General features: G+C 35.2%; 1 protein-coding gene across 1 annotated transcript in view; it reads right to left on the reverse strand.

The window, feature by feature from the left end:
- EVI5 (ecotropic viral integration site 5) overlaps positions 1-13593 on the reverse strand; it is a 173707-nt gene that overhangs the window by 107076 nt on the left and 53038 nt on the right. The window contains exon 10 of the mRNA XM_021689953.1: positions 7365-7425. Coding sequence (XP_021545628.1) covers positions 7365-7425 — 61 coding nt within the window. The remainder of the gene's footprint in view (positions 1-7364; positions 7426-13593) is intronic.

Below are 13593 nucleotides of genomic sequence, written 5' to 3' on the forward strand. Positions count from 1 at the left end.
CACAGTGGTCTAGACAAATAGGCAATTATTAAATGCTTTTAAAATCTGCAAATCCAAAGAAACAAATGTGACTCTCAAAATGTTCTCAACATATTTCATCAAAAAAAATAAATTTTTTTTAATCCTAAAAGACTTATTAGAAAGTTCAACCAGACAACTGAGGGAATATAGTTAATGTTACAATAGAAATGATGCTAAAATATTATAAAATTCAGAACTAAAAACATTTACCTGGGTTTCCCTCTCCATCCCCTTTAAATCTTCTAAAATTTTGCTATAAATAAAAATTGAAATTGATTTCTTCCCCAAACATCTACCCAAATGTTTGAATACTTTTTAAATAAACAAATTCTTCATTTATGTGACATCTATTTCATTATAAATTGATAAATATAATAGACTTTATCAGTTATTAAGGGCTATTTCAGGATTACCTATTAAATTTCAAGTGTTTCTGTCTTTTTATTGGATTAGCACCACAGTATTTTGGTAATTATAGCTTTGCAATCCCCTTTAATGTCTGGTGGAGCTAATTTCCCCCATCCTTATATTGTTTTGTTTATCCTCCCCAAACCCTAAGTACTAGTATACTAAATTAGTTGAGAGAGTGGGTTTTGGAGTTAGGTAGGTTTAGGTTCAAATTCTCACTTCAAAATTAACACCTGTGCATGTTACTCAATATCTTATTCATTTCCTCATCTAGAAAATTAGAGTAATAAAACCTACAATGATATGGGAAAAATTAATGAGACAGCATAATACCAAAAACTTGATTAATGATAAGCATTGCTCATAATATTCTTGAAGTCAGGCATGAATACTATTTTATAATTTTTGTCTTTTGTTTACAACCATTCTTTAGATTTTTTTAATGCTCTGCAAAATCACAAGGAATTAAATGACTGGATTTGTTAATGTGTATTTGATGGGGGAAACAGTAACTTTATTTAACATAGAGTTCTTTTCGTCTCTCCCCTTTATTCATCCTTTAAATGCCTTTATGCAAAGTTTTTCAGTGATAATTTGTTAGGTTCTATCCTATTTTTCATTTAGGTGATCCTAGATGCTTTTATTCTTATTTTAAGTGGAATTTCTTTTTCTAAGATATTTTTGAAATGTTTATTGCTGATATATAGGAAAATTAATGACTAAAATCTATCACTTGATTGAATTCTCATTAATTTTTGAGTACCTGTCTTTTTAATTACATTTGCCAGAGTAAATGAAGAGTGTTTTCTAAACTTTAAAGTGAAAACCATAAAGAGAAAGATACATACACTTAAAAAAAAAGAGGGAGAGACTTTTGACCTATCAAATTAGAAAAGAGAAAAAAAAAATTAGAAAAGAGAATACGAGATGAAGAGTGACAGCAAAAATGAAATACCTAATGTAGGCAAGGTGTTAGTGGAATGGAAACTCGCTGCCAAAAAGAACATACCCTGGAAATACTCTTTAGGAAATTTACTTAGTGCATATCAAAAGTCTGAAAAATACTAATATCCTATAATTCAATAATTCTACTCTTTACAACTGGCTAAGAAAATATAAGGTGCTAAAAACTTTATATACAAACATGCTAACTATACATGCTATTTTTAATCATGAAAAATGATTAGGGGTGCCTGGGTGGCTCAGTCGTTAAGCGTCTGACTTCGGCTCAGGTCATGATCCCAGGGTCCTGGGACAGAGTCCCACATCAGGCTCCCTGCTCCACGGGAAGCCTGCTTCTCCCACTCCCGCTGCTTGTCCTCCCTCTCTCACTGTGTCTCTCTCTGTCAAATAAATAAAATCTTTAAAAAATTTTAAAAAAAGGAAAAAAAATGATTAAAAACCCTAAATATCCCCAAATGGGGGAATTTGAGTTTCTAACAACTCACTTTATTCTTGCCATTTTATTCTTACTCATTTTATGAAATAACCCAAACTCAATAATCTTCCTCATTGGGATAATCCATTGATCTTATCAACTTTTCATTGTCCCTCACTCTGATGTGCTCTCGTCCCTCTTTATAAAATTTAATTTCCAATCATTATAAATGTTCCCTGGCTTTTATCCTCCTCCCCTCTGCCCTTTCTCCCTTAGGAGTTAGCATACGTGCCTGGTAAAACCACTACTCTGGGTTAACATACTGACAACTCTGGGTCTGCACCTATGTTGGTAAATATGACTGAAAAAAAATAAATCAATAAAGTTTGTTTAAATTAACAATCACTAAATTCAGTTGGACTACTAATGCACCCTAACAGCAAAAATGTATTTCCTTAGGCCATTCCTTCTCTCACCCTCTCAGATCCCTATTTCATACTTGCTCCTCTTTCTTTAAACCAGGAACCCTTCAAATGATAATCTTGTTTCCAATTTCACTGAAAGAACTGAAGCATTAAGAACAAAACTTTGCAAGCTCCCACAACCATCCTACCTCTTACCTACATTTTTTCCCATATATTTTAGATTCTCTCTTGTTCTTATGGATTAACTATCCATGCCAGGAGATCAATCTCCCACCATGTGCTAAATCCTAAACCGTGCTGACCCTAGCAATTACCCCCTGCCATTCACACATCATCAGTTTTTCCTACTTGGTTATCACTATTAAAACGTGGTTATTTCTCCCATCTTAATAAAAAGTAAAGAAAAACCAAAATCCCCTCAACATCATGATCCTCTCTCTAAGCTACTGTCCCATTTCTCTCTTCTTTATAGCAAATTCCCTGAAAGATATCTATACTCCCTATCTCCAATTTTTTCTAGTTCATTCAAGTTTACTTCTCTGCTCTTTTCCAGCTTATCTCCATGCTGACAAATTCATTATTTCTCCATCCTCATCTCACAAGAACACTCTTTAGCACTGACACAGTAAAATCCTTCTCTTTCTGAAACTCTCTTTTCTCTTGGCTTTAGGACACTTACACTTCCCTAGCGTTCTCCTGCTTTGTTCTCACCTTCTAAATGTTGGCTTATGATCCGGTTCAATTCTTGAACTCTCTTCTCTCATCTACACTTATTCCCCAGGTAATCTCATCCACTCTAAAGGCTTTTACTATCATCAGTCTGCCAATAACTGCAAAATTCAGTTTTTGAGCTGCCCTCTCTTAAATTCAACTCTGAATATTCAAGGCCCTACGCGAACATCTCCTAGGGATCTGATACTTAAAATACCTCCAACTAGGCTCCTGATATTCCTCCCCAAACCAGGTCCTCCTGCAGACTTCCCCATCTCAGGTACTGGGAACTCTATTTTTCTCCATACTAAAGCCAAAATGCTTAATTCCTATCCCTCTCATACCTCCACAATCACCTTGTCAGCTTTCTCTTTAAAATCTATTCAGAATCCAATCATTTCTTACCACCTCAGTCCAAGCCACCACCATCTGTTGCCTGCAGTACTTCATCAGCCTCTATTAGTCTTCCTGTCCCCTGCAATATATTCAACATACCTTCTCCTCCACTGAAAACCCAAATGGCTTTCCAGGTTTAAGTCAAAGTCTTTACATGTTCAACAACACCCTGCTCCTGTCACTTTCCTCATCATGTATACTGTCCCATCCACATGGTTTCCTTACTATTTCTCCCTGGGCACACTCCTGACTGGATTCTGCTCTCCTTCCAGATATCTATGTATCTAGCTCTTTCACTTCCTTCAGGTATTTATTCAAAAGTAATCTAGTCAAGTTCTCTAAATTTTCAATCCAAACACTACCATTTTACTCTCCCTCCCCTGATGTGTTCTTTTCTCTGTTTAACACTTATCCTCATCAAAATATTATGTATTTTACTTTTCTGTTTATTGCCTGACTCCCATACTAGAATATAAGTTCGATGAGGGCAGAAATTGGTCTATTTCATAAACACATTTTAAGTGCCTAGAATAGTGTTTGGACATGTAGTAGGTTCTACAAATACCTGTTAAATGGATGACTTCTTGAATAAATTATGCTATTGTAACCCCCATTAGATATTATTATATAGCCATTAATTTTTTAATGAAAGTTTGTGATGCCACAGAAAAACAGGCATCTGAAACCTTCTTACATCACAATGCATTAAGTCTCTTTTGGAAAACAGCACAGTGTATACACTTAAGAATATATATGGGTCTTAGAAAAACATAAATCAGATTTCAAATCCTTGACTTTCACCATTTTCTAGCAATGTGACCACTAGCATATTTTTTGAGCTTTCTGAAGCTCAAAAGGAAAAGGATAAGAACCCTCTCATAAGGTTATGAGAAGAATAAAAGTATATGATGTGTGTAAATGACCCTTCACATATTAAGTGTTAAATAAATGTGTCAACACTAACACTTCACACTGACTGTTAAATATAACTCCTGAATGACTCATAACATTTGTCATGTTTTCCTTTTTTATGCCAGGCAGTGAATACACAAGTGTTTTTATATTATTCTGTTTTTCAACATATCTGCAATACTTCATAATTTTTAAATTAAAAAAAAAAGAACTTCTGGCTAAAAACCAGTCAGAATCTCTAACTTTTCTCATTTGCAGGGCTCAAATCTCTACATCCCAAAGCACAAAATTTAAATACGAATATTAGATAATCAGCTCAAATGTCAGCCTTAAATAGAATGGGGGAATAAAGGTTTTTCTTTTTTAAGGATTTGTGAGGTAACCTAATATAAGCTAGAATTTTAATATTTCTTACCTCCTCCCCCTCAGGTGGAAGATCAATAGATTGGAAGAAGATACTGAGAAAGCTGTTTCTATTAATAAAAAATTTCACACAATAAAATGTAAGATTCTCCATACGAAACAATTATTATCAAAAACTTCTGTAACACTTTCAGAAAAGGGGTGGAAAATACTTAGAAGTTACACCTTCTTCAGGGAGCTTCCACATATAATTCTTAGACAAAAAGGTCCACAACCCAAAGGTCTTAGAATTTTAAGTAAAACAAAAGAAAGGAAACTTGATCAATGGCTGATTTTTTTACTTCCACATCAAAACATTAATTAATTTGATGATCATACCATTTGCTTGTATAAAAAACAGTTTAATATTATCTCTCTGAAGGCTTTTGAGGAGGACTAAGGCAAGAAAGCATTAGTTTAAGAGACTCATTCCCTTGTAAAAGAGACCTTGGGGAGAAGGAGAGAGAGTGTGACTAAGGAAGTGGCACTTCCCATTTTAGAGAAAGCCTCCAATAATACATGGCTAACTATCCATAAATGCTGTGGTCATCTGATTATGACTGAGATGAGTTGCCAGGTCCAAGTCAAAAATCAGACATACCAAAGCTTATACAAAGTAAAAAAAGGTGCAGTCCCACAAAAATGGTCATGGCTTTGTCCTTTTTGGTGGCAGGAGGAGTAAAGAAAGAAATGAAAATGGTTTGAGAGTAAGAAAAAACTATGTGGAAACAAAATTGTATAAAAGGAACAAACTAGGAGGCACCTGGGTGGCTCAGTCGTTAAGCGTCTGCCTTCAGCTCAGGTCATGATCTCAGAGTCCTGGGATTGAGCCCCGCATCAGGCTCCCTGCTCCACGGGGAGCCTGCTTCTCCCTATCCCACTCCCCCTGCTTGTGTTCCCTCTCTCGCTGTGTCTCTATCAAATAAATAAAATCTTAAAAAAAAAAAAAAAAAGGAACAAACTACCTTGGAGATCAGCAGATTTTATTTACCCCCATGTGTTACTAACTTTTTGAACTTTCATTCTGACCCCCCCCCCCCCGTTTCCTCTCTATAAACACTTTGTGCCATCTGTTTTCCCCTAAGACACATGGAGCTGGCATTCAAAAATACTCCGTGAGGTATATTAACTGTAAGTTTCCCCCAAAACTGAAGTTTGAGAAAAACTGTAAATACAAGCTAAATTGTGCTAAAGATCTTTCTGAAAAGGCCTCTTGGTATTCCTACTGTTGATTTAATTTTAGAAGAAACTTCTTTAAGAGCAAAGATTGTTCACAGAACTGTGATTTTTTTTTTTTTTTTTTGCAATAACATAGCATGGTGAAATGAACAGGATGGCTTCCCATCCTCAGATTCTTGATTTGCAGTTCCGAATATTCGTGGTATGCGATAACCCATACTCTCTCCCCACTCATCAGGTTGACGTACTTTTCCACTTTCAGTAGGTTGAAGTGGAGGGTATGATTTAATGTTACTCTTACTCATGGTACCTAAAAGAAAAGCAAATGGTAGAGCAGCAGTTGGGTGACAGAATTTTTAAAAAGGAGGGAAAAACATCCACAAGGGTCTTTTCTTTCTCTCTCTGAAAAATGTAGAAGTATCTATTTCCAATCAATAGGGAATACTGATAGAAATGAAAATAAAACATCTAGAAAAAGGAGACAGACGAGATAGAGGTCACACAGAAACAAAGGAGAGGTTGTCTCCGAGGAGGCTTTTGAGAAGGACCATGGCAAGAAAGAATACCAATTTCATAAAACTCATTCCCTTACTTCTAAAAAGGGCCCATGGATGTGAGTAGTGAAGAGGTACTTTACAGCAAAGGTGAATTAAGACACGGCTAAATAATCATAAGTAAGGTGGTCATCTAACGTCTTGCCAGGTTCAAGTCAAAACTCAGATACATCCAAATGTAGAATTTAAAAAAAGGGGGGGAGTCACTCAAAACTTGTTTTATTTTTTTTTGTGGGGTTTTTTTTTTTGGAAGGGGGAGAACATAGACAAAGAGATAAGAAACTGGATCAGCAAGTCACTGAGTTTCTTCACTAACTCCTGCTTCTACTCATTATCCCCATCCTGAAATATCATAAAACCTATAGAACTTTTCTTAATCCTGAACAATGCCAAAGATCATCAACTTAGGAACTTCTGGCCTACAGAGGGTACAAATAAGATTTTTAAGGTATACATAGGAATTTATATATCCCTTAAAATTGGCAATCTACCTGTTCCTGTGGAGAGTTCAAAAGTATAACCTTTGCTTAGAGATGAGAAAACTGAATTAGCCAAAGTTTCCTGCAGCTCTAAGGCAGCCATAATTAGTGCTGGTGCAATGATGTGCTCTATTTGGTACACCTCAGACTACACTGCTATTAGTCTATGCATGTTACAGATTGACTTCTCTGCATTTTTAAAAATATGCTTAAATGAAGTGGTAATTATCTTCCCCATACAAGTATTTTCTCCTGATGACCCACCAACAAATCTAGAAACAGAGCTGTTCTCACACTAGAATGAAAACTACTTGTTGCATTATTCTGGTTTTTGAAATGTCTATTTTTAACTATTACCTAGTGGGATGGTAAATTTATCAGTAAGTAATAACAAACATCACTGCTAAATTTGTTACAGGAAGTAGATATATCAACATAACCAAATGACTGACTTTAATAAATTTATGTTTGGCACTTTTAAAAGTTCTGAGATGCTTACTTTAATTTCAACTTGCTCTTCCATTTCTTTAGTTTTTATTGTAGTATATTCCTTTTCAAGCCTAAGAGGGAAAAAAAAAATTAAAGATATATTTTTACTCAGAAGTAGTTATTAAATTATAAAACTTAAAACTACTTATTAACACAAAATAGAATTCCAGTAGATTCTCCCAACTTATAACTTGAGATACTTGATATCAGAAAAATCATCTGAATAGTTACATGGATACTTACCTAAAAAACTATTTCACAAATAACAAAAATGAGAACCACACAAAAATAAACTTCAGAAAGTGAAATATACAGGCATCAAAGAACTGAGTTTACAAATTCTATTTAGCCCTAAACTTATAAAAAGAACTATCTATCATTCTTCTTCAGATTAAAATACAATGGTAGTACTAAAAATTGTGTAAAATTTATAATGGGGGAAAAGGAACAACTCTTTTTTATTTTTAAAGATTTTATTTATTTATTTGGGAGAGTGAGAGAGAACAAGCAGGGGGAGCAGCATAGGGAGAGGGAGAAGCAGGCTCCCCAATGAGCAGGGAGCCCGACGTGGGGCTCGATCCCAGGACCCTGCGATCATGACTGAGCTGAAGGCAGACACTTAACTGACTGAGCCACCCAGGTGCCCTGGAACAACTCTTTCTAACAAAATTTTTCCTAAACATAGAAAGAATGAGGCAAATATAAAAATCACCATTAAATAATAATAATAATAAATAAAAATAAAATAAATAAATTAAAAATCACCATTAGAATTCCCCCACAGGCAAGAAAAATCAATAGACACTAAAATTAGTGAGTAAAAACTGTAAGCAGAGTCTTAAAGTATCTCTCTCAAAATATTTAGATATTACCAAGGGAAAAACAGTAAATTTGTACTACAGTATCCTGACAGCACCTGAGCCAACTGATCAAGGTTAACACCACCAATAATACATGCTGACATCATGCACTGTTAAGATTTACTAAGAAGGGTCACCTCCATGATATCCTTCCCAAGAATGTACATCCTCAGTCTAATCAAGAGAAATCATCAAACTCAAACCAGCAAACCCATTGACTGGCTCACTTCAGAAGTATCAAGGTCATAAAAGATAAAGACTGAAGAATTGTCACTAATTGTAGGAGAGTAAGAAATGACAAACAAATACGTACTATGTTTGTAACTCTACTGTAAGTGTAAGATTATCTTTACAAAAATTTATAGGCCATACAAAAGTTACTCCCACCAAGTTATTTTCAGATCTTACTCTGGGCCAAAAATGTTAATAACAAGTTTAACTACTCCTAATACTAACAAACCTAGGCCCCCCCCAAAACTTACAGCTGCCGTCAAAAATCAAATTCTCCCTCAAAGGAGAAAAACCTATTTTTTAGTATATATAAAATGTCATTTAACTCACAATAACTTTTTTTTTTACTGTGATACAATACACAGAGCAAAATTTACCATCTTAACCATTTTTGGTATACAGTTCAGTGGTATTAAATACATTTATAATGTTGTGCAGCCATCACCACCATCATGTCCACTGTTCTGTTCTTTTCATCTTATGAAACTGAAATTCTATACCCTTAAATAAGAAAACCCCATTCCGGGCGCCTGGGTGGCTCAGATGATTAAGCGTCTGCTTTCAGCTCAGGTCATGATCCCAGGGTCCTGGGATCGAGTCCCGCATCGGGTTCCCTGCTCAGCAGGGAGCCTGCTTCTCCCTCTGCCTCTGCCTCTCTCTCTCTCTCTCTCTCTCTCTCTCCCCCTGTCTCTCATGAATAAATAAATAAAAATCTTAAAAAAAAAAAAAAAGAAAAGAAAATCCCATTCCTCTCAGCAGGTCCTGGCAACAACCATTTTACATTTTGTCTCTATAATTTTGACATATATATGGAATCACAAAGTATTTGTCCCATTGTGACTGGCTTATTTTACCTAGCATAAAGTCCTGCAGGTTCATCTATATTACAACTATGTTGAGCATCTTCTTATGTGCTTATTGGTCATTTGTATTTCTTCTTTGGAGAAATGTCTATTCAAGTCCTTTGCCAATTTTTGAATCCAGTTGTGTTTTTTGCTGCTGAGTTTTAGGGGTTCTCAATACACTGTGGATATTAATCATTTATCCAATACATGCTTTGCAAGTATCTTCTTCCACTTTTGAGAGTGTCTTAGATGTGCAAAATTTTTAAATTTTCATGAAGTTCAATTTGTCTATTTTGTCTTTTGTTACTTGAGCCTTTGGTGTCAAATCCAAAAAGTCACTGTCAAATCCAATTCCAAGCTTTTGTCCAATGTTTTCATCTAAGAGTTTTACAGTTTTAGTTCTTACATTTAAATTTTTGATCCATTCTGACTTATATTTTGCATATGGTATTAAATAAGGGTCCAACCTTGTTTTTCTGCAGGTGGATATACAGTTTTCCCAGCATCATATGTTGAAAAGATAGACCTTTCCCTACAGAATGGTCTTAGCACCCTTGTCAAAAATCATTTGACCGTATATATGAGGGCTTATTTCTTGGAGTGCTATTCTATTCCATTGGTCTAGATGTCTATTTTTATTCTAGCACCCTGTTTTGATTATGATAGCTTTGTAGTAAGTTTGGAAATCAGGAAGTATGAGTCTTCCAGCTTTATAGTTCTTTTTCAAGATGGTTTTAGCTACTTGGGTCCTTTGAGTTTATTTATGAAGTTTAGGATGGAGTTTTCTATTTCTGCAAAAAATATCATTGGTATTTTAAGAGAGACTTCAGTTAACTCTGTAGATCACATTGGGTAATACTGATGTGTTAACAATATTATATTGTCTTCCACTCAATGAACATAGAATATGCTTTTATTCATGTCTTCTCTCATATCTTTCAGAAATGTTCTGCAGTTTTCATTGTATACATCTTTCACTTCCTCAGTTAATTCTTACATATTTTATTCTTTTTGATGCTATTGTAAATGGAATAGCTTTCTTAATTTCCTTTTCATTGTTAAGGTATAGCAATGCAATTAATTTTTTGTGGGTTGACTTTGTAATCTGCTACTTTGCTGCATTCGTTTATTAGCTGTTTTTGTAGAAGGGTTTTTCTACATATAAGATCATGCTGTCAACCAAGATAATTTTTTCTTTTCCAATTTGGATGACTTTTATTTCTTTTCTTCTTTATTTCTTTTGCTACTTCCAGTACTATGTTGAATAGAAATGGCAATATCAACGATTCTTGACTTGTTCCTGATCTTAGAGGAAAAGTTTTTAGTCTTTTACCACCAAGTATGATGTTTGCTGTGGGTTTTTCATATATGGATGGCTTTTATTATGTTGAGGTAGTTGCCTTCTTTTCCTACTCTGTTGAGTGTTTCAATCATGAAAGGATACCGAATTTTGTCAAATACATTTTCTGTATCAACTGAGATGATCCTGTGGTTTTTTTCCCTTCATTCTGTTAATGTGGTATATTACATTGATCAATTTTTGTATGTTGAACTATCCTTGCATTCTAGGAATAAATCCCATTTGGTAGTGGTATATATATAGTCTTTTTAGTACACTGCTGAATTTGGTTTACCAGTATTTTGTTGAGGACTTTTGCATCAATGTTTATAAGGGATATTTATCTAGTGTGTCCTTACCTGGTTTTCCTATCAGGGTAATAATGCTGGCCTCACAGAATGAGTTAGGAAGTATTCCCTCCTATTTTTTGAAAAAGTTTAAAAAGATATTAGTTCTTTAAATGTGTAGTAGAATTCAGCAGTAAAGTCAACAAGTTCAGGGATTTTCTACTCAAGAGACTTTTGATTACTGATTTAATCACTTTACTAGTTATAGACCTATTCTGATTTTCCATTTCTTTGTGATTTAGTTTTGTATGCATGTGCACTGGTCATAATCACTTTTTAAGATATTTTAAAAATGTTTAAAATTTTAACTCCAGTGTAGTTAACATACAGTGTTATATTAGCTTCAGGTATACAGTATCTACTCTTAAATTATGTAGAAAACAAGATTTGGAGTTACAAACATAAATTACATTAATACTAGCTTCTAGACCAGTAATTGTTCTTTTTTTAATATTTCATTTATTTATTTGAGAGGGAGAGACAGAGAGAAAGTGAGCGAGCAGGGGGAGGCACAGAGGGGGAGAGGGAGAGCATCTCAAGTACACTCCGTGCCCAAGCACAGAGCCCGATATGGGGCTCAGTCCCATGACCCTGAGATCATGACCTGAGGCAAAATCAAGAGTCAGACACTCAACTGAGTCACCCAGACACCCCAGTTTTCTTTAATGTATTAGTCTTAATTCATGTAGAAAACAAAAAGTGGAGTTACAACCCAATGTTACAGTAATAGGTTTTATAATTGCCCATGTGTTTACCTTAATTAGAATCTTTATTTCTTTATACAACTTTGAATTATTGTCTAGTGTCCTTTCCTTTCACCCTACATGAACAAGCATTTCTTGCAACGCAGGTCTAGTGGTAATGAGCTCCCTCAATCTTTGTCTGAAAATGTCTTTATTTTTTTTCACTTTTTTTTTTTTTTTTTAAGATTTTATTTACTTATTTGACAGAGACACAGCGAGAGAGGGAACACAAGCGGGGGCAGAGGGGGAGGGAGAAGCAGGCCTCCCGCCCTGGAGTGGGAAGCCCAATGTGGGGCTCGATCCCAGGACCCCAGGATCATGACCTGAGCCGAAGGCAGACGCCCAACGACTGAGCCACCCAGGCGCCCCATTTTTCCTCACTTTTGAGGGACAGTTTTGCCAGATTTGGATTCTTGGTTGACAATTATTTTCTTTTAGCACTTTGAATATACTGGCCCACTGTTTTTTGGACTCAAAAGTTTATGATGAGAACTCTGTTTGTAGTCTTGTAGTCTTATTAAGAACCTCTTTTATGTGGTGACTGGCTTCTCTTTTGCTGCTTTCAAGATTTTCTCTGTCTTTTGCAAGTGTGATTATAATGTATCTCAGTGTGGATCTCTTTGACTTCACATTACCTGGAGTTCACGGAGCTTCATGGATGTTTATATTCATGTCTTTCAACAAATTTGGGAAGTTTTCAGCCATTATATCTTCAAATATTTTCTCTGACCCTCTCTCTTCTTCTGGGACTCTCGCAATGTGAATGTTGGTCCCCTTTGACTCTGTTCAGTTTTCTTTGATCTTTATTCTTTTTGTTCCTCAAATTCAGTAATTTCCAATATTCTATCTTCAAGTTCACTTATTCTTCTGCCTGCTGAAATCTGCTTTTTAATCACTCTATGAGTCTTTCATTTCAGTTACTGGACTTTTCAGATCCAGAAATTTTTTTTGTTTCCTTTTAGGTTTTCTATCTCTTTACTAATATTTCCATTTTGTTCATCTTTTTCTCAATCTTCCCCACTTCTTACTTTAGTTCTTTGAGCTTCTTTTAAAGTCTCTGTCTACTTTATCTTCCATCAAGTCTCTTTCAGATAATAGTTTCTATTTACAGCTGACCCTTGAACAACATGAGAATCAGAAGTGCTGAGACCCCTGGACAGTTGAAAATCTGTGTATAATTTCTGGCTCTCCAAAAACTTCACTACTGTTGACTGGAACCCTTACCAATAGCATAGTCAACATATATTCTGTATGTATTATATACTATAATCTTATGATGAAAGTAGCTAGAGAAAAGAAAATGTTATTAAGAAAATTATAAGAGAAAATACATTTACAGTACTGTATTGCATTTACTGAAAACAATCTGCATATAAATGGATGAGCACAGTTCAAATCCATGTTGTTCAAGGGTCAATATTCTTTTCCTTTGGGACATACTTTCCTTTTCTTCATATACCTTGTGATTTTTGTTAAAAACTAGACATTTGAATCTAGTAATGTGGTAACTCAGGAAATCAGTCTCCCCTCTTCCCAGAGCTTGCTGTTTTTTGTTATTGATTTTGTCTTTTTGAGTGTTACAGGCTATCTTTGTGCTGAAGATCAACCTGAGCTGTAAACTGTCTCAGGACTTTTCTGAGCCTTTCCCTGGGCACACACAGTCACTTTCTAATTTCCCCCAAATATGCAGTTGTTTTTGAATGTCCTAGTCTTTCCTGTCTGGCTCCCAAAGGCGGGGAGAAAAGAAAAATAAAAGGAAGAGAAGGATGACGCCCTTTAAGTCTCTTGGTAGTTATTTCAGCCGGAGGAAGAGGGGACTTGCAACAATGGAAAGTGGTGCAACACCAATGGCTGCTCACTTTCTTGCACCTGTG

Source organism: Neomonachus schauinslandi, chromosome 4 (assembly GCF_002201575.2).
Source record: "Neomonachus schauinslandi chromosome 4, ASM220157v2, whole genome shotgun sequence".
NCBI classification, from domain to species: domain Eukaryota; kingdom Metazoa; phylum Chordata; class Mammalia; order Carnivora; family Phocidae; genus Neomonachus; species Neomonachus schauinslandi.